Source organism: Anomaloglossus baeobatrachus, chromosome 2, assembly GCF_048569485.1.
Source record: "Anomaloglossus baeobatrachus isolate aAnoBae1 chromosome 2, aAnoBae1.hap1, whole genome shotgun sequence".
Classification (NCBI taxonomy): Eukaryota; Metazoa; Chordata; class Amphibia; order Anura; family Aromobatidae; genus Anomaloglossus; species Anomaloglossus baeobatrachus.
In genome coordinates, this window is record NC_134354.1 from 440,373,837 (window position 1) to 440,401,515 (window position 27,679).

Sequence of the window (27,679 nt, forward strand, 5' to 3'; positions counted from 1 at the left end):
TGCAGTGCTAACCATGACATTTCCATACTTCTGCCCACATTCTGACTAGCTGCATCCGGCCTTGCTCAATACACTTGCATTGAGTCAGGCTGCGCACGTCTAATTGGCACGTGACCGTATGAATGCAAATTATATGCACTGGAGAATCCTGATTGTGCGCGCTGTTAGGATTCACATGTCTGCAGTCACATAATGACTGACTTATACCCCAAGGCTGGATAACCCCTTACGTGGAAAAATACTTTTATATTGGGAAATTAATTGAAATATTTGATTCCTTAGCAAAGTAGCTTTGACTCTTTATAGGTTGTGGCAAATCCACAAAACGGATGCGTACAAGTTTAAGCTGAAAGCAGTTTGCTGGTTAATGGCTGAAAGTCAGCCTGACACATTTTTGGAAAGGTGTGGTCATGACCTGTGAAGTCTGCCTGAAGCTTTGACATAATTACTTTGTACAAACTACATTGCCTAATTATTGTCATATTTGTTAGATCCCAGTGGCGAGTGTAACCCTGATCTGAGGTTAAGGGGTCATCAGAAAGAGGGCTATGGCCTGTCATGGAATTCTAACTTGAGTGGACACCTCTTAAGTGCATCTGATGATCATGTGAGTAAGCCAAACTTCTATCAATATCAGAGGGTGGATAGAGATTTCCAAATATTGCTATGAAATATAATGGAATAACAATCCTTTTGTTTGCAGACTGTTTGCTTATGGGACATAAGTGCTGGACCCAAAGAAGGAAAAATAATTGACGCTAAAGCCATCTTCACTGGTCATTCAGCAGTGGTGGAGGATGTAGCCTGGCATCTATTGCACGAGTCTTTGTTTGGCTCCGTTGCTGACGATCAGAAACTTATGATGTAAGTGCTGGATTGCTATTGCCTTGTTTTAAAAAAAAATCATTCAGTCAATAATTGCATATTGGAAACCTGAATACAGCTGAAAGAAAGTGTGTGTGTGTGTGGTGGGGGGGGGGAGAGAGAGAGAAAGTAAAGTAGTAATGCGGGACAGATGTTGTTTCCCAGCACGGACAAAGTGTGCATGAAGTTTGCACTTGAGTAAAGAATCTGTTACAAGAAGTGCTAGGAATGTTTCCATTTTTACAATTCTATTTCAGATTTGTGTATTGTGTAAATACCAGTAAAACTTCATTATCTAAAGCAAAAGGATAGCGTGGGCACAGGAGCTACATCTGTACCATCCTCCGTGGGTGCTGACTGTAGCATATAGTTGGGATCCCACTTCAGCAGCCTGGATTGCACCAATGTGTGATACCAGCTGTTTATCTCCAATGCATTGGTCGCTACTGAAGGGAAAGCACAGTCTGCCCATCGCACCCACGCAGTGCGATCACTATATAAACTTGGTATCTTTGTTGTATTAATCCGCAATGTAAACATGTCAGTTGCTGTGAAGAGTTTAAAAAATAAACTTTTTTTTCCAATGGTTATTGGGTGACATGTATGTTGCATGTAAGGATTATTATATACTATATTTCTTCAGCGCTCTATTGGGAGACCCAGACGATTGGGGTATAGCTACTGCCCTCTGGAGGCCACACAAAGCACTACATTAAAAGTGCAAGGCCCCTCCCCCTCTGGCTATACCCCCCCGTGGTATCACGGGTTCTCCAGTTTTAGCTTTGTGTGCGAAGGAGGTCAGGACCCACCGATTTCCAAACTTGCAGCTAGATCCATAGTTGCAGTGGAGGATGGCGCTTCACTTAAAGATGCCAATGACAGACAGATGGACCTTTGGTTAAAATCTGTCTATGAAGCTATAGGCGCGTCGTTTGCTCCGGCATTCGCAGCCGTATGGGCACTCCAGGCTATTTCAGCTGGCTTAGCAAAAGTGGATGCTATCATGCATCCAGCAGTGCCGCAAGTGGCGCACCTTACCACGCAGATGTCGGCGTTTGCGTCTTACGCTATCAATGCGGTCCTAGAATCTACCAGTCGCACCTCAATGGCGTCCGCCAATTCGGTAGTTTTGCGCAGAGCCTTGTGGTTAAAGGACTGGAAAGCAGATGCTGGTTCCAAAAAATGTTTAACCAGTTTGCCTTTGTCTAGAGAGAGACTGTTTGGCGAGCCATTGGCTGACATCATTAAGCAGTCCAAGGGTAAAGACTCCTCTTTACCACAACCCAGAACAACCAAACCTCAGCAGAAAAAGTGGCAGCAGAGGTTTCAGTCCTTTCGAGGTTCGGGCAAGACACCATTTACCTCGTCCAAAGGGACTCAGAGGACGCAAAGAAACTCAGATTCGTGGCGGACTCACACACGCCCCAAGAAAGCAAATGGAGGTACCGCTTCCAAAGCGGCTACCTCATGACTTCCAGCCCCCCCCCTCCGCATCGCCGGTCGGGGGCAGGCTCTCCCGCTTTTCCGGCATTTGGATGTCACAGGTCAAAGACCGGTGGGTGACGGACATTTTGTCTCGCGGGTACAGAATCGAGTTCAATTCTCGTCCTCCAGCTCGGTTCTTCAGAACCTCCCCACGTCCAGACCGAGCAGATGCTCTGCTGCAGGCGGTGGATTCCCTAAAAGCGGAAGGAGTGGTTATCCCAGTCCCTCCTCAGGAACAAGGGCAAGGGTTTTACTCCAATCTCTTTGTGGTTCCAAAAAAGGACGGCTCGTTCCGTCCTGTTCTGGACCTAAAACGGCTCAACAAACATGTGCACGCCAGGAGGTTCCGGATGGAAACCCTCCGCTCTGTCATTGCCTCAATGTCCAGAGGAGACTTCCTTGCCTCAATAGACATCAAAGATGCTTATCTCCACGTGCCAATTGCTACAGAACATCAACGTTTTCTACGTTTTGTGATAGGAGACGACCATTTTCAGTTCGTAGCTCTTCCATTTGGTCTGGCGACAGCCCCACGGGTCTTCACCAAGGTCATGGCGGCGGTGGTAGCAGTCTTGCACTCTCAGGGACACTCGGTGATTCCTTACCTAGACGACTTATTGGTCAAAGCTCCCTCTCAGGAGGCATGCCAACTCAGCCTGAATGCTACGCTGGAGACTCTACAGTCTTTCGGATGGATCATCAACTTTCCAAAGTCGATCCTATCACCGACTCAGTCACTAACGTATCTTGGCATGGAGTTTCATACTCTAGCAGCGATAGTGAAGCTTCCGCTGGACAAGCAGCGGTCACTACAGACAGGGGTGCAATCTCTCCTGCAGGGCCAGTTGCATCCCTTGCGGCGCCTCATGCATTTCCTAGGGAAGATGGTGGCAGCCATGGAAGCAGTTCCCTTTGCGCAGTTTCATCTGCGCCCACTTCAATGGGACATTCTCCGCCAATGGGACGGGAAGTCAACGTCCCTGGACAGGAAAGTCTCGCTTTCCCAGACGGCCAAAGACTCTCTACAATGGTGGCTCCTTCCCACATCATTGTCTCAGGGAAGATCCTTCCTGCCCCCATCCTGGGCAGTAGTCACGACAGATGCGAGTCTGTCAGGGTGGGGAGCAGTATTTCTCCACCACAGGGCTCAGGGGACGTGGACTCCGCAGGAGTCCACCCTTCAGATCAATGTTCTGGAGATCAGAGCAGTGTATCTTGCTCTACTGGCCTTCCAACAGTGGCTGGAAGGAAAGCAGATCCGAATCCAATCGGACAACTCCACAGCGGTGGCATACATCAACCACCAAGGAGGGACGCGCAGTCGGCAAGCCTTCCAAGAAGTCCGGCGCATTCTAATGTGGGTGGAGGACAGAGCATCCACCATATCCGCGGTTCACATCCCAGGCGTAGAAAACTGGGAAGCAGACTTCCTCAGTCGCCAGGGCATGGACGCAGGGGAATGGTCCCTTCACCCGGACGTGTTTCAGGAAATCTGTCGCCGCTGGGGAGTGCCGGACGTCGACCTAATGGCATCCCGGCACAACAACAAGGTCCCGGCATTCATGGCGAGGTCGCGCGATCAAAGAGCTCTGGCGGCAGACGCCTTGGTTCAAGATTGGTCGCAGTTTCAGCTCCCATACGTGTTTCCGCCTCTGGCGCTCTTGCCCAGAGTGCTACGCAAGATCAGATCCGAGTGCAGCCGCGTCATACTCGTCGCTCCAGACTGGCCGAGGAGGTCGTGGTATCCGGATCTGTGGCATCTCACGATCGGTCGACCGTGGTCACTGCCAGACCGACCAGACTTACTGTCCCAAGGGCCGTTTTTCCATCAGAATTCTGCGGCCCTGAACCTGACTGTGTGGCCATTGAGTCCTGGATCCTAGCATCTGCTGGATTATCTCAGGGAGTCATTGCCACAATGAGACAAGCTAGAAAGTCGAATTCGGCTAAGATCTACCACAGAACGTGGAAGATTTTCTTGTCCTGGTGCTCTGCTCAGGGAGTGTCTCCCTGGCCATTTGCATTGCCCAAGTTTCTTTCCTTCCTGCAATCGGGGTTAGAAAAGGGCTTGTCGCTCAGCTCCCTTAAAGGGCAAGTTTCGGCACTATCCGTGTTTTTTCAGAAGCGTCTAGCACGTCTTCCTAAGGTGCGCACGTTCCTGCAGGGGGTCTGTCATATTGTGCCCCCGTACAAGCGACCGTTAGATCCATGGGATCTGAACAGGGTACTAGTTGCTCTCCAGAAGCCGCCCTTCGAGCCTCTGAAGGAAGTTTCCTTTTCTCGGCTGTCGCAGAAAGTGGCGTTTCTTGTTGCAATCACATCGCTTCGGCGAGTGTCTGAGCTGGCAGCTCTGTCATCTAAGGCTCCCTTCCTGGTGTTCCACCAGGACAAGGTTGTGCTGCGCCCCATTCCGGAGTTTCTCCCTAAGGTCGTATCCTCTTTTCATCTTAATCAGGATATTTCCTTGCCTTCTTTTTGCCCTCATCCGGTTCACCGGTATGAAAAGGCCTTACGTTTGCTAGATCTGGTGAGAGCACTCAGAATCTACATTTCCCGCACGGCGCCCATACGCCGTGCCGATGCACTTTTCGTCCTTGTCGCTGGTCCGCGCAAGGGGTTGCAGGCTTCTAAAGCCACCCTGGCTCGATGGATCAAAGAACCAATTCTAGAGGCCTACCGTTCTGCGGGGCTTCCGGTTCCTTCAGGGCTAAAAGCCCACTCCACCAGAGCCGTGGGTGCGTCCTGGGCATTACGTCACCAGGCTTCGGCTCAACAGGTGTGCCAGGCAGCTACCTGGTCCAGTCTGCACACTTTCACCAAGCATTATCAGGTGCATACCTATGCTTCGGCGGATGCCAGCTTAGGTAGAAGAGTCCTGCAGGCGGCAGTGACACCCCCGTAGGGGAGGGCTGTTTTGCAGCTCTAACATGAGGTATTTCTTTACCCACCCAGGGACAGCTTTTGGACGTCCCAATCGTCTGGGTCTCCCAATAGAGCGCTGAAGAAGGGAATTTTGTTACTTACCGTAAATTCCTTTTCTTCTAGCTCTTATTGGGAGACCCAGCACCCGCCCTGTTGTCCTTCGGGATGTTTTTTTGTTGTTTGCGGGTACACATGTTGTTCATGTTGAACGGTTTTTCAGTTCTCCGATGTTATTCGGAGTTAATTTGTTTAAACCAGTTATTGGCTTCCTCCTTCTTGCTTTGGCACTAAAACTGGAGAACCCGTGATACCACGGGGGGGTATAGCCAGAGGGGGAGGGGCCTTGCACTTTTAATGTAGTGCTTTGTGTGGCCTCCAGAGGGCAGTAGCTATACCCCAATCGTCTGGGTCTCCCAATAAGAGCTAGAAGAAAAGGAATTTACGGTAAGTAACAAAATTCCCTTCTTTCAGTTTTATAAGACGCACCGAATTATAAGATGCACCCCAAATTCAGAGCAAGAAAAGGTTGAAAAAACAAATTGGGTCCGTCTTGTAATCCGGTAGTGTCTTACCGGAGGGGGCAGTAGCGGTGGTGGAGGCAGCTGGGGCTCGGGCGGAGGCTGGTTCTGCCATGCTGAGGCAGCTATGCTTGGGCACGGGTGATGGCAGCTGCGGATGGTGAGAGCTTCAAAGAAATGGCGCCCGGAGTCAGCGCAGATTGAATTCTAGACTCAATGGCAAGCCGAGATCTCATCTTCACAAGCGCCACATCCAGCCGCCATTTTCCTGAAGTCTGCTGGAGGGAGATCAATGGGCCAGAGGCGGCGCCTGCGCAGATGAGAGCTTGAGCTGAGAGCTCCATCTGCGCACACGCCGGCTCCGGGCAGCATTATTTGAAGTCTTCGCCACTCGACCCGCAGCGCCAGTAAAGTTGTCGGAGACCCAGCCACCGGAGACAACGCGCAATATTGCTGATACCGCACAGCTGTCCCAGCACCAGCCACCGCAGCCCCTGCATAGCCGCTGCAGCATTTCCCCGGCCTCTGCGACCCCTCTCTACCACCTCCCCAGTAAGCTACATTCAGATTATAAGACGCACTCCTCACTTTCCTCCCAAAGTTTTGGGAGGAAAAGTGCGTCTTACAATCGAAAAATACGGTAATTTCATTAAAATGAACACTCTGTTATAAACACTCTAATAGGCCCAACAAATGCACTATGATTTATAGGCAAACAGTGTTTATGTATAGTTCCACGTAGGGCTGAGCAATAAATTAATGTAAATTTGCCATTAGAAATTGGCATGATTTGTATTTGTTACAAAATTAAAGGATTAAGGACACGCAGAGGTGGGGTGGCGGGAGGTCGGGAGGGGGGATTGGTATTCGAGGAGATACATTATCTGCAATTTTGTAGTTTAACATAATCGTAATGTATTGTATTATGATTATTGATTATGTTTTCTTTGTCGCTCCATTGGGAGACCCAGACAATTGGGTGTATAGCTTCTGCCTCCGGAGGCCACACAAAGTATTACACTTTAAAAAGTGTAACCCCTCCCCTCTGCCTATACACCCTCCCGTGCATCACGGGCTCCTCAGTTTTTATGCTTTGTGCGAAGGAGGCACACATGCACGCATAGCTCCACAATTTAGTCAGCAGCAGCTGCTGACTATATCGGATGGAAGAAAAGTGGGCCCATATAGGGCCCCCGGCATGCTCCCTTCTCACCCCACTCTGGTCGGCGGTGCTGTTAAGGTTGAGGTACCCATTGCGGGTACATAGGCAGGAGCCAACATGCTGTTTTCCTTCCCCATCCCTGCAGGGCTCTGGGTGAAGTGGGATCCATAATCGGTCTCCAGACACTGGGACCGTGCTCCCTCCGCAGCCCCTGGGGAATCTGCTGGACAGGAGCTGGGTATCGTCAGGGACATGGCCCTGCTACTGTGAGGTACTCTGTGTCCCCTTGGGGACGGCGCATGGAGCGCTTGTGTCATACACGCTGCAGCACTGCTGGGCGTGTTACTGCGCCGGGACTACCGCGCTGACCGCGCTTGTTTGCCGGCCGCGCTTATAACTCTAGTCCCCGGCTTCTGCGGCCTAGTACCGCATATTCCCACCCCCGGGCCTGCCAGTCAGGGGAAGGGAGGGACGCTGCACTGGAAGATTCCCGCACTTTCTAGGGCAAGGTGCTCTGTGTCCCCGTTGGGACGGCGCATAAAGCACCTTGGGCCCAGACGCTGCAGCGACTGCGGCGTGCGTATGGGTCTGGGACTACCGCGCCGACCGTGCACTGCCGGCCGGCCGCGATTTTAACTTTAGTCCCCGGCTTTTGCGGCCTAGTATGGGATTCTCCCGCCCCCAGGCCTGCCAGTCAGGGAAAAGGGCGGGACGGTCGGTATGACGCCGACAGTGAGGGCTGGAGTACACTGAGCTGTCCTCCGCCCCCCTCACTACCCACGCTGGGGCACCAGATTACCGCACTTTTTGTGACTACGCCCACGCCTCCCTCCTCCTCAGAGAACGCCGTCAGCCATGTTTTCAGCAACTTCTGGCTGCAGCTGAGGGAGACCCGGGGCAGAGAATCTGGTGGCCACAAGCCACATCCGCAGCCCCTGGGGGAATCTGCCGGACAGGAGACGGAGTATCGTCAGGGACATGGCCCTGCATCTACAGGTACTCTGTGTCCCCGTTGGGACGGTGCATGAAGCACCTTGGCCTCAGACGCAGCTGCGACTGCGGTGTGGATTTTTTGTCCGGGACTACCGCGCCGACCGTGCCTGTTTGCCGGCCGCGGTTTTTACTTTAGTTCCCGGCTTTTGCGGCCTAGTGTGTTAAACTCCCGCCCCTGAGCCTGCCAGTCAGGGAGAAGGGCGGGATGGTCGGTATGTTGCCGACAGTGAGGGCTGGAGCACACCTCGCTGTCCTCCGCCCCCCCTCACTGATCACTATAGGCCACCAGATTCCCGCACTTTTGTGACTACAGGGACAGAGCCCTGCATCATAACGTACTCTGTGTCCCCTGAGGGACTGCATGCAGCATCTGTGTTACAAACGCCGCAGCGGTTGCTGACTGGTTTGTGAGACTGGGACTACCGCGCCGACTGCGCCATGTCTGCCGGTCGCGTTTTTAAATTTAGTCCCTGGCTCTTACGGCCTAGTGCCATATACTCCCGTTCTCGGGCCTGCCAGTCAGGGGTAACGACGGGACGGCCGACTGGACGTCGGCAGGGAGGGCTGGAGCATACGTTGGTATCCTCCTTCCCCCTCACTGAGCACTGGGGGGCACCAGTTTTTCAGGTGCTGTCCCCCCCTTGGTGCCGCAGTGTGTATGTATGTATGTATGTATGTATATATATATATATATATATATATATATATATATATATATATATATATATATATATATATATATATATATATATATATATATATATATATATATATATATATATATATATATATATATATATATATATGTTTATTTATATGGTATATGATCTCACTGTTCGGCAGCATTATTTGTTTTTGGCTGTATACCCTCACTGATTACCCTGCGGACGACATGCTGTTGTCTGCTCTTAAAGAGTAAGGGTGCCAAGGCACTGGCTTATTTTACAACTGGTACCTCTTGTGCGGCTATATTACGGGCACTGCACAGATGACAGCGACAGAGTTTGCATGATGAAATCAGCAAATCTCTGAATAGCTTTCACATCACAGGACTCTGTCTATGGACAGGGGGTCTGCTAAGATACTGGAAGCCTTGCAGTCCAGACCGATACCACAGGGCCAGGGAGCTGTGAGTTCATCGCTCCCGGGTCCCTCTGAGTCGGTACAACATCCTGGGGTAACACCCAGATCCCACGGTGAGAACTCCGTCACGGACCGCGGCCTATGATAGGCTAAGCGGGCCCGCTGGGAACCTTCCCCGACTTCATCAGGAGTGCGTGTTTTGATCACTCTAACTCCAGATGGGCCGTCCAGTAGCACAGAACTTGACGGACAAGCGCTTACTAAGCGCCTTATTGACACGCGTTACCCTTTTCCCCCCTGACGTGCTTAACGGTTGGGCTCAGTGTCACAGGGTGGATGCTCCAGTCTCTAGGCTGGCGGCTAGATCCGTAGTATTAGGGGCAGATGTCCATCTCTCACGAATGCCACTGACAGGCAAATAACGCTTATGATGAAATCCATCTATGAAGCCATAGTCGCATCTTTTGCTCCAGCCTTCGCAGCCGTGAGGGCACTCCAAGCTATCTCAGCTTCCCCGGCTGAGATTATTGCGGTTGCACATAACTCTGCCACGCAGGTTGTGTCCTTCACTTCTCAGGCGTAGGTTTTTTCGTTCTACGCCATGAACGCCGTTCCTGGACTCTGCGAGCCGTACAGCGGTAGCATCCACCAATTCAGTGGCAGTCTGCAGGGCCATGTGGCTACGTGAATGGAAGGCAGGCTCTGCTTCCAAGAAGTTCTTAACCGGTTTGCCATTTTATGGCGACCGTTTGTTTGGCGAGCAATTGGATGAAGTTACTAGACAGTCTCGTCCTTGCCGCAGTCCAAGACCGATGGGTGAGAGACATTCTGTCTCTCGGTTACAGGATACAGCTCGGCTCTCGTCCTCCGACTCGTTTCTTCAGAACATCTCCACCCCCCGAGTGAGCCGATGCACTTTTTCAGGCAGTGAACACTCTGAAGCCTCGATGTCACAAGGAGACTTCCTACCATCAATTGACATCAAGGATGCTTATCTCCATGTGCCGATCGCACCCGAGCTTCAACGCTTTCTGCGTTTCGCCATCAGGGATGAACACCTTCAGTTCGTGGCACTGCCATTCGGCCTGGCGACAGCCCCACGGGTCTTCACCAAGGTCATGGCAGCAGTGGTGGCGGTCCTACAGGGCCACTCGGTGATCACTTACCTACACGATCCTCTAGTCAAGACACCCTCCTGGGTGGCATGTCAACACAACCTGACCATTGCTCTGGAGACTCTCCAGGGGTTCGGGTAGATCATCAAAATTCCAGGGTCAAAACTGACACCGACCCAATCACTGACTTATCTCGGGATGGAGTTTTATACTCTCAGCGATAGTGAAGCTTCCGCTGCATAGTCAGCGTTCACTACAGACAGGGGTGCAATCTCTCCTTCGGGCCCAGTCACCCCTTGAGGCGCCTCATGCACTGTCCCAGGAAGATGGTGACAGCAAGGGAGGCAGGTCCCTTGCGCAGTTTCGTCTGCGTCCGATTCTTTCGGACACCGCAAATGGGACAGGAGGTCGACGTCCCTAGACAAGAACGTCTCTCTTTCCCTTGCAGCAAAACCTCTCTTCAGTGGTGTCTTCTTTCCACTTCCTGGGCGAAGGAAAAATCCTTCCGGCCCCCAGCCGGGGCTGGGGTCACGACGGACGCGAGTCTGTCAGGGTGGGGAGCGGTCTTCCTCCACCACTCGGCTCAGGGAACCTGGACTCCGACAGAGTCCTCCCCTCGGTTAAATGTTCTGGGGATAAGGGCAGTGGATTTAGCCCTAAAGGTGTTCCAGCGGTAGCTGGACGGCAGGCAGATCCGAATTCAGTCGGACAACGCCAAGGCAGTTGCGTACATCAACCACCAGGGCGGCACGCGCAGTCGTCAAGCCTTCCGAGCAGTTCGGCAGATGCGGCTGTGGGCGGAAGCCACAGCCTCCAACTTCTCCGCAGTTCACATCCCGGGCGTAGAAAACTGGGAAGCAGATTTTTCTCAGTCGCCAGGGCATGGACACAGGGGAATGGTCTTCACCCGCACGTGTTTCTAGAGATCTGTTGCCGTTGGGGAACGCCAGACGTCGATCTAATGGCGTCTCAGCACTACAACAAAGTCCCGGAATTCATGGCTCGGTCCAAGGATCACAGAGCTCTGGCGGCAGACGCGCTAGTTCACGACTGGTTGCAGTTTCGACTGCCTTATGTATTTCCTCCTCTGGCACTACTGCCCAGAGTGTTACGCAAGATCAGGTCAGACTGTCGCCGCGCCATCCTCGTTGCTCCAGACTGGCCGAGGTGATCGTGGTACCCGGATCTGTGGCACCTCACGGTGGGTCAACCGTGGGCACTCCCTGACCGACCTGACTTGCTGCCTCAAGGGCCATATTTCCTTCGGAATTCTACGGCTCTAATCCTCACTGTGTGGTGGCTCCTAGCGTCATCAGGGATATCTCCAGATGTCATTGCCACCATGAGACAGGCCAGGAAACCAACGTCCGCCAAGATCTCTCACAGGACTTGGAGGATCTTCTTATCCTGGCGCTCTGATCAGGGTTTTACTCCCTGGCCGTTTGCCTTGCCCACTTTCTTTCGCAAAGGGTGGCCTTCCTAGTGGCAGTCACATCACTCAGAAGAGTATCTCAGCTGGCAGAGCTGTCATGCAAAGCCACCTTCCTGGTGTTTCACCAGGATAGGGTGGTTCTACGTCCGGTCCCGGCCTTTCTCCCTAAGGTATCCCCGTTTCGTCTTACCCTCTTTGGGTCCGCATCCAGTTCACCAATGTGAAAAGGATTTGCATTTATTAGATCTGGTGAGAGCACTCCGGCTCTACATTTCTCACACGGCGCCCCTGCGCCGGTCTGATGCGCTCTTGTCCTTATCGCGGACCAGAGTAAGGGATTTCAGGTTTTCAAGTCAACCTTGGCTCGGTGAATCAAGGAACCAATTCTTGAAGCATACCGTTCTTTTGGGCTTCCGATTCCTGCAGGGCTGAAGGCCCATTCTACCAGAGCCGTCGGTGTCCTGAGCATTGCGACACCAGACTACGGCTCGGCAGGTGTGTCAGGCGGCTACCTGGTCGAGTCTGCACACTTTCACGAAACACTATCAGGTGCAGGCCGTTGATTCGGCAGATGCCAGCCTAGGTAGGCGAGTCCTTCAGGCGGCAGTTGCCCACCTGTAAGAGGGGGCCGTTTTTCGGCTCTTTTTATCGAGGTATTCTTTTACCCACCCAGGGATTGCTTTTGGACATCCCAATTGTCTGGGTCTCCCAATGGAGCGACGAAGAATAAGGGAATTTTGTTTACTTACCGTAAATTCCTTTTCTTCTAGCTCCTATTGGGAGACCCAGCACCCGCCCCTGTTCCCTTCGGGCTGTTGTTCTTTTGTGTACACATGTTGTTCATGTTGAATTGTTCTTTTGGTCCATGGTTTCAGTTCTCCGAACATCCTTCGGATTGAATTTACCTTAGGCCAATTTATAAGTTTCCTCCTTCCTGCTTTTGCACCAAAACTGATGGGCCCGTGATGCACGGGAGGGTGTATAGCAGAGGGGAGGGGTTACACTTTTTAAAGTGTAATACTTTGTGTGGCCTCCGGAGGCAGAAGCTATACACCCAATTGTCTGGGTCTCCCAATAGGAGCTAGAAGAAAAGGAATTTACGGTAAGTAAACAAAATTCCTTCTTTGTTATTAAAATCTAATAAAAAGGTTAAAAAAAAAAAATTTAAAGGATTATTTTAGGCTCTGCCCCCACCTCCCTCCCGGTCATTGGTGTAGTGGACAGTGTAGGTGGGAGAGCTGAGCTACTGAGCTCCATGATTGGCCAGAGCAGCTTTAACCTTAGGGAGCAGTGTTCTGATTTTCTGGAGAGGTTATGCCTTCTCTGACCTCACTAGAACTGGGAGCAATCAGTCAAGTCCTTGAACGTGTTTTCAAGGACTTGGCAAGGATTCTGTACTGACCTTATGATTTGGGGTAGCTGTTTCACAGAGAAGCAAAGTGACAAATCTTGCAGCTTGGCTACAAATATCAGTTAATTTAAGGGATGTATCAGTTAGTGTTTTAGATTAATTATGTAGCAGAGCTCAGAAAGTTGTCCCTGGCCACTACTGGCTCTCTATGCAATGTCTATAGACAGTGAGATGCTAATCACAGCTGGGGGCGTGCCTGACTAGCTGACCTAGTCCTACAATGATTATCTCCGAAGCTAAAACAAACATTACAAGTAAATGGCACAATCTCTTAACAACTACATTATGCTGTCTTCATGTTACATAGCAATAACCTGCTGACAGATTCCCTTAAAAGAGCATGGGTCAGATTAATAGCAGATTTGCTGAGGAGGTGATCCCTATAAGCAGGAGTAGATTTTTGTTATACACCATTTTCTGGTATGATTATAGTAAATTTGATGGACTGATAATGGCGATGCTATCCTAAGCCTCACCAAAATATTAACTTTGAGATGGGGGTACCATTTTAAAGACCCTGTCCAAATATGTAGTAGGTGTAATAGCAAATACCTCCAATTAGAAATGTAGTATAGTTCTTCTGATTCATTGTCACTTGCCTCATGCGCAGAGCATTGCAGGACCTTGGTTATCTATGGTTACAACCTTTTTAAGGACAGTTTTGTGATTGTTTTTTTTTTTTTTTTCCTTTTTTTTTCCCAAAATGGCCCAATTCTAGCCCCACAACACCTTCAGCTTTATTCATTAGGACTTCAGCAGGGGTATAGGTAATTCATGTCCTAATACTAAGCTTGTGATGCAACTCGGGGGAATCCTTTTGAGGTTGTGATTTTGAGGCCTTTGGTTTGTTTTTTTTGTTTTTTTTTTCTTCTTCCCCCTAATCTGTAGATTATGTAGTGTATTATACTGAAAGTGTCTGACCTTTCACTCCAGCTGTCGCTTTAGATTTTCTTAATCATCAGAATACTTATCAATGTTACTGTACTGTATTTTATCTGGCAGATGGGACACACGGTCAAATACAACTTCTAAACCAAGTCATTCTGTTGATGCACACACCGCTGAAGTCAACTGCTTGTCTTTCAATCCATACAGCGAATTTATCCTGGCTACTGGATCTGCCGATAAGGTTTGTATGGTCCTTGTTCGCAATAAGTAATAAAAGTTGTGTACAAGATGCCTCCTCCTGCTTATCTTCAGGAGACCTGGTCATGACTGTTCATGTACTGTACTTTCCATGGAATAAAGGGAAAGTGTCATGTACAAAAATATTTTTAACTCTGTCCAAATTAATAATATTCAGGTTAATAGCATTGTAAAGCTGACCAGCTGCCACACTGAAAGCTCAGCTACTGGGAGGAAATGAGCTTTATTCCTCCCGGCAGCCTTGGGTTTTCAGTTATAGTGTACACAGAAAGCTGCCCAATCAGTGGTGGGGTCAAAGTTATACATAGTTCATGAATATGCAGGACTGAATGGCAGCAGCTTTACTAGTTTTCCAATGATCTGCTGAAAAAGAATTTTTATCAAACGTACTCTAAGCAGCCCAATAAGTGTCACACCTCTCGAATTTGGGTCTGTGTTGACACAAACAGTTTGTGACAGATTCCCTTTATAAATTTGCTGTTTCTTCCTCACCCTATTATCTGACTCCTAGAAATTAAACAGCCATGGGATTGCTAACATAACTAAATTTAGCTTGGATATGACTAAATTTGGCTACCTGATCATTAGATTGAGTCCTGTGAAGAAAGTTGTGCAATATTGGATTGCTTGAAATGATAGGTGTTAAGCCCACTTTACACGTTGCAATTAGTTGTACAATCGCATTTGCGATGTGACACGCCCAGGTTGCATACGGGATCTTATGAGATTGCACATAGGTCGTTCATTTGTTGTCACACGAGCGTTAGTAGTCTATGTTAAATTGATCAATTTTGTGTGTGATCCTTTAGATCATGTGTTCTGTGACGTATGCATTGGGCACCTTTTTTTTTTTTTTTTTTTTTTTTTTTATTTATTGACTTGCCAAGCGTGTGTAATGTGTAGGGATGCGTTTTTACTATGTCATCTGCCATTCAGCTCTGCTACATGGCCGCTAACAGCAGACACAGACAGCCATGTAGCAGAGCTGAATGGCAGATGACAGCAGACACAGACAGAGCCGCACTGTCAGCATGAACTCGGGTGAACTTCATCCGACTTCACGGTCATGCTGCGGCTCTCTGTGTCGCGCCCTGATTAGCGGTCACCAGTGAAGGACTCACCGGTGACCGCTAATCTCCTAAGTGACTGAAGTTAGCAGCCCTCTCTCATATACTCACCGATCCCCGGCGCTGCACGGCATTCACACTGCTCCGGCGGCTTTTACTGTTTTGAAAAAGCCGGCCGCCCATTAAACAATCTCCTATTCCCTGCTTTCCCCGCCCACCGGCGCCTATGATTGGTTACAGTGAGACACGCCCCCACGCTGAGTGACAGGTGTCACACTGCACCCAATCACAGCAGCCGGTGGGCGGGTCTATACTGTGTAGTGAAATAAATAATTAAATAATTAAAAAAAACGGCGTGCGGTCCCCCCCAATTTTAAAACCAGCCAGATAAAGCCATACGGCTGAAGGCTGGTATTCTCAGGATGGGGAGCTCCACGTTATGGGGAGCCCCCCAGCCTAACAATATCAGCCAACAGCCGCCCAGAATTGCCGCATACATTAGATGCGACAGTTCTGGGACTGTACCCGGCTCTTCCCGATTTGCCCTGGTGCGTTGGCAAATCGGGGTAATAAGGAGTTATTGGCAGCCCATAGCTGCCAATAAGTCCTAGATTAATCATGTCAGGCGTCTATGAGACACCTTCCATGATTAATCTGTAAATTACAGTAAATAAACACACACCCGAAAAAAATCCTTTATTAGAAATAAAAAACACAAACATATACCCTGGTTCACCACTTTAATCAGCCCCAAAAAGCCCTCCATGTCCGGCGTAATCCAGGATGCTCCAGCGTCGCTTCCAGCGCTGCTGCATGGAGGTGACCGGAGCTGCAGCAGACACAGCCGCTCCGGTCACCTCCACGCAGCTAATGAAGACAGCCGTGCGATCAGCTGAGCTGTCAGTGAGGTTACCCGCTGTCACTGTATCCAGCGGTGGGCGTGGGTAACCTCAGTGACAGCTCAGCTGATCGCGCTACTCACCGCCGCTCCTATCACCTCCACGCAGCAACTGAGGTGAGTAGTGCGATCAGCTGAGCTGTCGCTGAGGTTACCCGCGGCCACCGCTGGATCCAGTGACAGCGGGTAACCTCAGTGACAGCTCAGCTGATCGCGCGGCTGTCTTCATTAGCTGTGTGGAGGTGACGGGAGCGGCTGTGTCTTCTGCAGCTCCGGTCACCTCCATGCAGCAGCGCTGGAAGCGACGCTGGAGCATCCTGGATTACGCCGGACATGGAGGGCTTTTTGGGGCTGATTAAAGTGGTTAACCAGGGTATATGTTTGTGTTTTTTTTATTTCTAATAAAGGATTTTTTCGGGTGTGTGTGTTTATTTACTGTAATTTACAGATTAATCATGGAAGGTGTCTCATAGACGCCTGACATGATTAATTTAGGACTTATTGGCAGCTATGGGCTGCCAATAACTCCTTATTACCCCGATTTGCCAATGCACCAGGGCAAATCGGGAAGAGCCGGGTACAGTCCCAGAACTGTTGCATATAATGTATGCGGCAATTCTGGGCGGCTGTTGGCTGATATTGTTAGGCTGGAGGGGCTCCCCATAACGTGGAGCTCCCCATCCTGAGAATACCAGCCTTCAGCCGTATGGCTTTATCTGGCTGGTTTTAAAATTGGGGGGGACCGCACGCAGTTTTTTTTAATTATTTAATTATTTATTTCACTACACAGTATAGACACGCCCACCGGCTGCTGTGATTGGGTGCAGTGTGACACCTGTCACTCAGCATGGGGGCGTGTCTCACTGTAACCAATCATAGGCGCCGGTGGGCGGGGAAAGCAGGGAATACGAGATTGTTTAATGGGCGGCCGGCTTTTTCAAAACAGTAAAAGCCGCCGGAGCAGTGTGAATGCCGTGCAGCATCGGGGATCGGTGAGTATATGAGAGAGGGGGATAGACTGACATGGACAGAGAGTGAGGGACAGAGATAGTGACCGACTGACAGAGATTAGTGAATGACAGACATTGTGAGGCGCTTCAGAACGCAGCTTTTCAGCTGCGCTCTGAAGCGGACCTTTTTTAAGCTGCGGTGCAGAGCGCACACCTGCGCACATAGCATCAGACACCAAAATCGTATGAGGGATGTCACACGTTACAATTGACTAGGTTCGTGCAACAAAACGCTCAATTCTAGAGAAAGATACGATGTGTTTGCGATCAACGGTTTTGCGTTCAATCCTGATCGCACGTAGCTGTCACACGCAGATACCTCACAAACGATGCCGGATGTGCGTCACTTACAACTTGACCCCAACGACGGATTGTGAGATATATTGAAGCGTGTAAAGCGGGCTTTAGTTGTCCATATGCAATTGGATCTGCAGATCAGGCTTATGTTGTGCTCATTGTTTTTTGGCTTTTTTTCTTCTAGACCGTGGCACTGTGGGATCTCCGGAACCTAAAGCTTAAACTTCATTCATTTGAATCCCATAAAGATGAGATATTTCAGGTGAGTGCGCTGAAAATATCCTGTACTGTCAGAATAGGTATATCTAATATATAAAGGTGTGTGTGTGTGTGTGTGTGTGTGTGTGTGTGTGTGTGTGTCCGTCCCCGTCCGCTAGCTAGCTAAAGGAATCCGCACCGTCGCATTTACAATCGCGAAATTTTTCACGGACACCCCATGTGACTCAGGGAACGTCATAGACTGGGTGGGAAAATTTAACCCCGTGCTTTACACTTACACTCCAAAAAGCCTGCCTCTATTAAACCGAATGGAGGTGGGAGCTACAGGCTATAAATAGCAACTGTCAGTGGTTGCTATAGGAACAAAATAAACTGTTAGTATAAGAAGCTTATGTGTGAGGTAATAAGATGTTGGTGGGGAGACGGATAAAGAAACAGACAGACAGACGGGAAAAGAGAGACTGCCAAAGACAGACCTAGAAAGAGACGGACCGGGCGGCGGGGAGAGAGACTGTTACTATCCCGGGCAACGCTGGGTACTACAGCTAGTTTCTCTATAAACTTTGTCATTTGCTGCCTGACTTTGTGTTTTGGCTCTAATTTATGGTTTCTTTACTAGGTTCACTGGTCACCACATAATGAAACTATCCTAGCTTCAAGTGGTACTGATCGCAGACTTAATGTCTGGGATTTGAGGTATGTATAGCTATAAGGGGGGCGATATATACTCTCACCTACCTGAAGTTTGTAATATTAAGACACTTTTGTCGACCTTCTCAATCATTTCAGCTGCCACATAGCAAATTTACTCTGCCAGAATGTCTGGTCAGGAATGCTGCATGTGCAGGCCTTTTAAATTGGCTTTCAAAAATTAAAAAAAAACGGTATGTCATTGACTCCACTGCAAGTGACTGAGTCGGTCTTTCCCTCACCCCCCACCCCACCCCCTAATTACAATGTTTTTATTCAAGGTTTCTTATTATAAAACCTATCTCAGTTGTGAATGTAATTGGCTTTGTTTTTAATTCATCTAGTAAAATCGGTGAGGAACAATCGGCAGAAGATGCTGAGGATGGACCTCCTGAACTATTGGTAGGCTTTAGTTTTCTTAGCAGAATGTATAGTTCCGTAGAAGAAGTGTTTGTCTATGTGAATAATCCCCACGCATAGTAGTGGGCATCTGGTGAATGTGATGATCAGTTCTGTTCACTACCTTGTGCAGTTTTCCAACTTGTGTAGTGTTCTTTTCTCGTCAGGGTTCTTGGATGACGTCAGAGCTGCTGATCTGCTCCTGCTAAAATACAGGAGCTCTAACTGCATTACATACAATCTATGCTACCTACAGGCTGTTAAATTTGTCATTGATTGTTAAAGGGAACCTGTCAGGTAATTTGTGTTCTAACCTAGTAGCAGTGTGATGTGTGTGCTAGTAACCCCTTCCTACCCATCCCTGTGTTTGTAATAACGTGTAATGTGAATGTATAAAAAGGTTTTATTACTTATGTGTTCTGTATGTAAATGTGCAGGGGCTCTAGCCCCATGGGCGTCACATTGCCCTCTGGGCGTTCACATGTTTTCCATGGTATTATACCATGGATTTAAATCAGCGACGTGACTGTCGCTACTTCAGATCCCGCGCATGCGCACTTACCATTCCTTGTTATCCGGGTGCTGGCTTGTCGTTTTCAGACACTTTATGCATATGACCGAACCGCAGGAGTCTTCGGAGCATGCGCAGAGCGCATCTGAAGACGGGAAGCAAGCAAGGCTGCGGGAATGGTAAGTGTGCATGCGCAGGATCTGAAGTAGCGACGGTCACGTCGCTGATGTAAATCCATAGTATCACGCCGACAGGGGCGTGATACCATGGAAACCATGCCGACCGCCCACAGGGCGATACGATGCCCAATGGGCTAGAGCCCCTGCGCATTTACATACAGAACACATAAGTAATAAAACACATTACAACACAGGGATGAGTAGGAAGGGGTTACTAGCACACACGTCACCCTACTACTAGATTAGAACACATAAATTACCGAACAAGTTCCCTTTAACCCCTTCATGACCGGCCGATTTTTTTTTTTTTTTTTTTTTTTTTTTTTTTTCGGATCAAGCTGTACTTTTAAATGAAATCATAAGTTTTACCATATAGTGTACTGGAAAACGGCAACAAAATTCCAAATGCAGAAAAATTGCAAAAAAAGTGATAACTTTTTTTTTTTTTTTTTCATTTTACTAGTCTTGAACAGCAGATACGGTCACTTTCTGCTTCACTGGGCTCCGGGCCAAGTGAAACTGAAAATAGTTCATGCCTAGTACAGGAGTCATCACATGACCCTGTGCTACCATGACAACCACCGGAAGTCACATGATCACGTCACGTGACTGCCGGTATCGGGCGGTAAGATAATATGTGACCGCCATTATAAATCTCAATTGCGGTAAACTAACAGCGCCATTACAGGGGTTAAACGGCACGAGCAGATAACGATTCTGCTCGTGCCTAGCAGGCACACATCTCAGCTGTGAAAATCAGCTGAGATGTGTGCCGATCTCGGCATGCTGCCGCCGGCAGTCCGCGGACAGTAACGTGTATATAATGTATGACCGCTAGGACGTAATAATACTGCCCGTGGTCATTAAGGGGTTTATTTTTGACTTGTTAGTAAAACACAATTTCTTCGGCGCTCCATTGGGAGACCCAGACGATTGGGTGTATAGCTACTGCCTCCGGAGGCCACACAAAGCATTACACTAAAAAGTGTAAGGCCCCTCCCCTTCTGGCTATACACCCCCAGTGGGATCACTGGCTCACCAGTTTTCTGCTTTGTGCGAAGGAGGTCAGACATCCACGCATAGCTCCACTGTTTAGTCAGCAGTAGCTGCTGACTATGTCGGATGGAAGAAAAGAGGGCACATATAGGGCCCCCAGCATGCTCCCTTCTTACCCCACTTGTGGTCTGTAAGGTTGAGGTACCCATTGCGGGTACGGAGGCTGGAGCCCACATGCTGCTTTCCTTCCCCATCCCCCTGAGGGGCTCTGTGGAAGTGGGATCTTACCGGCCCCCAAGCCCTGAGGCCGGGCTCCATCCACAGACCCAGTGAACCTGATGGATACGGAGCGGGGTACCGTTCAGGGACAAGGCCCTGCAACTTTCAGGTACTCTGTGTCCCCGTACAGGCGGGCACGCACACACCAGACTTGCTGGGTGTGTTAGTGCGCCGGGGACAGTAGCGCTGTACGCTGGGGTTTGAGTCACAGCAGCTTAGCTGTGTGACTTCATGTTCTGGGAACTACCGCGCCGGCCACTCTCGGAGCGGCGGCGCGGCTGGGACTTGGAGTGCGCCGGGGACTTAGCGCCGACCGCGCTTTTACGGCGGCGGCGCTTATAAATTTAGTCCCCGGCTTTTGCGGCCTAGCTCCGCTTCGTTCCCGCCCCCTCCCTGTCAGTCAGGGAAGGGGAGAGACGCTGTACGATTACTCAGCGCCGAGGGCTGGAGCCTTATTTACATGCTCCAGCCCTCTCACTAGGCACAGTGGGACGCAGGTTTCCCGCTTTTAGTCTGAGCACGCCCAGGGCCCGCCCCCCCCTCCACAGAGACGCCGGCAGCCATTCCTGCATGCAGTCTGGCTGGAGGACGGACACAGGCTCTGGGAGACCCAGACTAGGGATTTCTGGCGACCACACACCCGCGTTTCGCGGGCGGTAAGCAGCACATTAGTGCTGGCCCCACTAGTGCCACAGTGTGTATTGGTGTACTTTTCCTGTACCAGATATATATATATATATATATATATATATATATATATATATATATATATATATATATATATATATATATATATATATATATATATATATATATATATATATATATATATATATATATATATATATATATATATATATATATATATATATATATATATATATATATATAGCACTGTAAGGTCGCTTCTTGGCTGTATACCCTATATTGCTCTGGGAAGACAACAACATGTCATCCACAAAACGCAAGGGTGCCAAGGCACGGGCTGTATACACTGCTTGTACAGCATGTGGGGCTAATCTACCAGCAGGCTCCAACGACTCTCATTGTGTGCAATGTTCAGTCCCAGTGGCACTTCGTCAGCCAGAGCCTATGGTGGTGGTAGCCCAGGCAGAGACGCCGGTGAACCCTGCCCCGGTGACTGGGACAGAATTTGCAGTCTTTGCTGATAAAATGTCTGTGACTATGACAAAAATCCTGGAGACCTTGCAGTCCAGGCCAGTTGCTCAGACCATGGACACTGCTGTGCCTATGTTCCCCGGTCCCCCTCAGTTGGACCTAATCCGTACTTCAAGGGGGTCCCAGGCATCACAGGCGGAGAGCTCTGACTCCGATGACAGTCCCAGGCCGCCTAAGCGAGCTCGCTGGGAGAGGCCCTCCACGTCATCACGCGGGTCAGGGTCTCAGCGAGAAGGGTCTCTATATGATGAGACAGAGGTGGGTGATCAGGAGTCTAGTCCTGACACCGCACTCAATTTGGATACGCCAGATGGTGACGCCATGGTAAATGACCTTATAGCGGCCATCAATAGGCTGTTGGATATTTCTCCCCCAGCCCCTTCAGCAGAGGAGGCAGCTGCCCAGCAGGAGAAATTCCATTTCCTGTATCCCAAGCGTAAATTGAGCACTTTTCTGGACCACTCTGACTTCAGAGCATCAATCCAGAAACACAATACTTATCCGGACAAGCGTTTTTCCAAACGCCTTAAGGATACACGTTATCCCTTTCCCCCTGACGTGGTCAAACGCTGGACCCAGTGTCCAAAAGTGGACCCTCCAATATCCAGGCTTGCAGCTAGATCCATAGTTGCAGTGGAGGATGGGGCTTCACTTAAAGATGCCAATGACAGACAGATGGACCTTTGGTTGAAATCTGTCTATGAAGCTATTGGCGCGTCGTTTGCTCCAGCATTCGCGGCCGTGTGGGCGCTCCAAGCTATTTCAGCTGGTTTGGCACAGGTGGACTCTTTCATACGTCCAGCAGTGCCACAAGTGGCGTCCTTAACTACGCAAATGACTGCGTTTGCGACCTACGCTATTAATGCGGTACTGGAATCTACGAGCCGTACCGCAATGGCATCCGCCAACTCTGTAGTTTTGCGCAGAGCCTTGTGGTTGAAAGAATGGAAAGCAGATTCTGCTTCTAAAAAATGTTTAACCAGCTTGCCATTATCTGGAGACAGACTGTTTGGTGAGCAATTGGCGGAAATCATTAAACAGTCCAAAGGTAAGGACTCTTCCTTACCCCAGCCCAGATCAAGCAAACCTCCACAGAGGAAGTGGCAGTCAAAGTTTCGGTCCTTTCGAGGCTCGGGCAAGCCCCAATTCTCCTCGTCCAAAGGGACTCAGAAAGAGCAAAGGAGCTCAGATTCCTGGCGGACTCACTCACGCCCCAAGAAAGCAACCGGAGGTACCGCTTCCAAGGCGGCTGCCTCATGACTTTCGGCCGCCTCCCTCCGCATCCTCGGTCGGTGGCAGGCTCTCCCGCTTTTGCGACATTTGGCTGCCACAGGTCAAAGACCGGTGGGTAACAGACATTTTGTCTCACGGGTACAGGATAGAGTTCAGTTCTCGTCCTCCGCCTCGGTTCTTCAGAACTTCCCCACATCCCGACCGAGCAGATGCCCTTATGCAGGCGGTGAATTCTCTAAGAGCAGAAGGAGTGGTGGTCCCTGTTCCTCTTCAGGAACAAGGACAAGGTTTTTACTCCAATCTCTTTGTGGTGCCAAAAAAGGACGGCTCATTCCGTCCTGTTCTGGACCTAAAACTGCTCAACAAGCATGTGATCGCCAGGCGGTTCCGGATGGAATCCCTCCGCTCAGTCATTGCCTCAATGTCTCAAGGAGATTTCCTAGCATCAATAGACATCAAAGATGCTTATCTCCACGTGCCGATTGCTACAGAGCACCAACGCTTTCTACGCTTCGTGATAGGAGACGACCATCTTCAGTTCGTAGCTCTGCCATTTGGTCTGGCGACAGCCCCACGGGTGTTCACCAAGGTCATGGCGGCAGTGGTAGCAGTCTTGCACTCTCAGGGACACTCTGTGATCCCTTACTTGGACGATCTACTTGTCAAGGCACCCTCTCAGGAGGCATGCCAACTCAGCCTGAATGTTGCACTGGAGACTCTCCAGACGTTCGGGTGGATCATCAACTTCTCAAAGTCAAATCTGTCACCGACCCAATCACTAACGTATCTTGGCATGGAGTTTCATACTCTCTCAGCGATAGTGAAGCTTCCGCTGGACAAGCAGAGGTCACTACAGACTGGGGTGCAGGCTCTCCTTCAAAGTCAGTCGCACTCCTTAAGACGCCTCATGCACTTCCTCGGGAAGATGGTGGCGGCAATGGAGGCGGTTCCGTTTGCGCAGTTTCATCTGCGCCCACTTCAATGGGACATTCTCCGCCAATGGGACGGGAAGTCAACTTCCCTGGACAGGAAAGTCTCCCTTTCCCAGACGGCCAAAGACTCTCTGCAGTGGTGGCTTCTTCCCACCTCATTATCACAGGGAAGATCCTTCCTTCCACCGTCCTGGGCGGTGGTCACGACAGACGCGAGTCTGTCAGGGTGGGGAGCAGTTTTTCTCCACCACAGGGCTCAGGGTACGTGGACTCAGCAGGAGTCCACCCTTCAGATCAATGTTCTGGAGATCAGAGCAGTGTATCTTGCCCTACTAGCCTTCCAGCAGTGGCTGGAAGGAAGGCAGATCCGAATTCAGTCGGACAACTCCACAGCGGTGGCATACATCAACCACCAAGGGGGGACACGCAGTCGGCAAGCCTTCCAGGAAGTCCGGCGGATTCTGATGTGGGTGGAAGCCACGGCCTCCACCATATCCGCAGTTCACATCCCCGGCGTAGAAAACTGGGAAGCAGACTTCCTCAGTCGCCAGGGCATGGACGCAGGGGAATGGTCCCTTCACCCGGACGTGTTTCAGGAAATCTGTCGCCGCTGGGGAAGGCCGGACGTCGACCTAATGGCGTCCCGGCACAACAACAAGGTCCCAACCTTCATGGCACGGTCTCGCGATCACAGAGCTCTGGCGGCAGACGCCTTAGTGCAAGATTGGTCGCAGTTCCGGCTCCCTTATGTGTTTCCACCTCTGGCACTCTTGCCCAGAGTGCTACGCAAGATCAGATCCGACTGCAGCCGCGTCATACTCGTCGCCCCAGACTGGCCAAGGAGGGCGTGGTACCCGGATCTGTGGCATCTCACGGTGGGCCAACCGTGGGCATTACCAGACCGACCAGACTTACTGTCCCAAGGGCCGTTTTTCCATCGGAATTCTGCGGCCCTGAACCTGACTGTGTGGCCATTGAGTCCTGGATCCTAGCGTCTTCAGGATTATCCCAAGGGGTCGTTGCCACCATGAGACAGGCTAGGAAGCCCACGTCCGCTAAGATCTACCACAGAACGTGGAGGATATTCTTATCCTGGTGCTCTGCTCAGGGAGTGTCTCCCTGGCCATTTGCTTTGCCTACCTTTCTTTCTTTCCTGCAATCTGGGTTAGAAAAAGGTTTGTCGCTCGGCTCCCTTAAAGGGCAAGTCTCGGCGCTATCCGTCTTTTTTCAGAGGCGTCTGGCACGACTCTCTAAGGTGCGCACGTTCCTGCAGGGGGTTTGTCATATCGTACCCCCGTACAAGCGACCGTTGGATCCATGGGATCTGAACAGGGTGCTAGTTGCCCTCCAGAAGCCGCCCTTCGAGCCTCTGAGGGAGGTCTCACTTTCTAGACTATCACAGAAAGTGGCTTTTCTGGTAGCGATCACATCTCTTCGGAGAGTGTCTGAGCTAGCAGCGCTGTCATCCAAGGCTCCCTTCCTGGTCTTCCACCAGGACAAGGTAGTGCTGCGCCCCATTCAGGAGTTTCTCCCGAAGGTGGTATCCTCTTTTCATCTTAATCAGGATATCTCTTTGCCTTCTTTTTGTCCTCATGCAGTTCATCGGTATGAGAAGGATTTACATTTGTTAGATCTGGTGCGAGCACTCAGAATCTACATTTCCCGCACGGCGCCCCTGCGCCGTTCGGAGGCACTCTTTGTCCTTGTCGCTGGTAAGCGCAAGGGGTCGCAGGCTTCTAAGGCCACCCTGGCTCGATGGATCAAAGAACCAATTCTTGAGGCCTACCGTTCTGCTGGGCTTCCGGTTCCATCAGGGCTGAAGGCCCATTCTACCAGAGCCGTGGGTGCGTCCTGGGCATTGCGTCACCAGGCTACGGCTCAACAGGTGTGCCAGGCAGCTACCTGGTCGAGTCTGCACACTTTCACCAAACATTATCAGGTGCATACCTATGCTTCGGCGGACGCCAGCCTAGGTAGAAGAGTCCTGCAGGCGGCAGTTGCCTCCCCGTAGGGGAGGGCTGTCTTCGCAGCTCTAATATGAGGTATTCTTTACCCACCCAGGGACAGCTTTTGGACGTCCCAATCGTCTGGGTCTCCCAATGGAGCGCCGAAGAAGAAGGGAATTTTGTTACTTACTGTAAATTCCTTTTCTTCTAGCTCCTATTGGGAGACCCAGCACCCGCCCTGTTGTCCTTCGGGATTTTTGGTTGTTTTCGGGTACACATGTTGTTCATGTTGAATGGTTTTCAGTTCTCCGATGTTATTTCGGAGTGAATTTGTTTAAACCAGTTATTGGCTTTCCTCCTTCTTGCTTTTGCACTAAAACTGGTGAGCCAGTGATCCCACTGGGGGTGTATAGCCAGAAGGGGAGGGGCCTTACACTTTTTAGTGTAATGCTTTGTGTGGCCTCCGGAGGCAGTAGCTATACACCCAATCGTCTGGGTCTCCCAATAGGAGCTAGAAGAAAAGGAATTTACGGTAAGTAACAAAATTCCCTTCTTTGCCTTTTGTACCATAAAATGATTTCCTTGTCAACAGTTTATCCATGGAGGACACACTGCAAAGATATCAGATTTCAGCTGGAATCCGAATGAGCCCTGGGTTATCTGTTCAGTTTCTGAAGACAATATTATGCAGATTTGGCAGATGGTAAGTTAATTTGGATTGGTGCACATAAAGGTTATAATATGATTAAATATTCAAAGATCCAGTACATAATATGGAGTGTTTCTGTCTTGTGGTCAATGTGTGATTTTTGGCTTATTTTCTAGGCTGAGAATATTTATAATGATGAAGAGCCGGACATACAACCTTCTGAATTGGAAGCACAAGGATCTTAATGTGGCCTTTTTTCCCCACTTTTTTTTTTTTTTCTCCCTTAATGCAGACTTCCACACAGTGTGAAGTGGTTGATATTCATTTAAGTTATCGTTTTAATTGATGAATACAGCACACTTTGACATTTTCCATATATATTGTATTGTACTGAACATGTTTGTATTTGAAACAAGGCTTGTGAAATGGTTGGTGGAATAAAAAAAAATGTTCTTCCTGTAGTCTCTGGTGTTTTGCAGTTTCTTCCACTTCACAAAAATTGACCACAGTGAAGAAATCCGGCACTCACACATTTCAGAGTAAGGCTATGTGCACACGCTGCGTCTCCACATCTTACTGTTATGTTTTTTTACCGCATTTTTGCCCAGTGTTTTTTTAGGTCAAATATGTTGACTGGAAGGGCTCAAAAGCGTGGAAAGAATTGATATGTTCCATCGTTGTTGTGAGGCAAATCCCGGGATATGAAGATGAATTATGACTCCAGTCATAATCCCTCATCACTCCCTGGCAGTGCCCCCTCCCTTCTTGTTCTCAGTGTTCCACTTACACCTCCATGGCCATGTCCTGTGATATGGAAATTAGGTGGCTTGGGGACAATGGACACAGGATGACTCCCTGCCGTGACCCTGTAGTGGGGGCTGCTAGCTAGTTAGCAAGGCTATGGAAATAGCCAGACAGAACGACTCCAGTAAAAAATGGTTCATATCTCGCAAGCCATATTTCCGATAAATATGGCAACCATAAAAATGGTGTCTCCGCATGCGGACGATGCCGGCACACCCTTTTTATGGGAGCAGGACATTGGGAAATGCCCCAGGCGTGAT

The 27,679-nt window shown here is 49.8% G+C and overlaps 1 protein-coding gene across 1 annotated transcript in view; it reads left to right on the forward strand.

The window, feature by feature from the left end:
- The window catches only part of RBBP7 (RB binding protein 7, chromatin remodeling factor), a 94,302-nt gene extending 67,226 nt beyond the window's left edge, over positions 1-27,076 (forward strand). The window contains exons 5-12 of the mRNA XM_075334190.1: positions 492-607; positions 704-864; positions 13,988-14,114; positions 17,588-17,665; positions 18,242-18,318; positions 18,657-18,714; positions 26,559-26,669; positions 26,792-27,076. Of these exons, the coding sequence (XP_075190305.1) occupies positions 492-607; positions 704-864; positions 13,988-14,114; positions 17,588-17,665; positions 18,242-18,318; positions 18,657-18,714; positions 26,559-26,669; positions 26,792-26,860 (797 nt within the window). The 3' untranslated portion in view covers positions 26,861-27,076. The remainder of the gene's footprint in view (positions 1-491; positions 608-703; positions 865-13,987; positions 14,115-17,587; positions 17,666-18,241; positions 18,319-18,656; positions 18,715-26,558; positions 26,670-26,791) is intronic.
- The last annotated feature ends 603 nt before the right edge of the window (positions 27,077-27,679 follow it).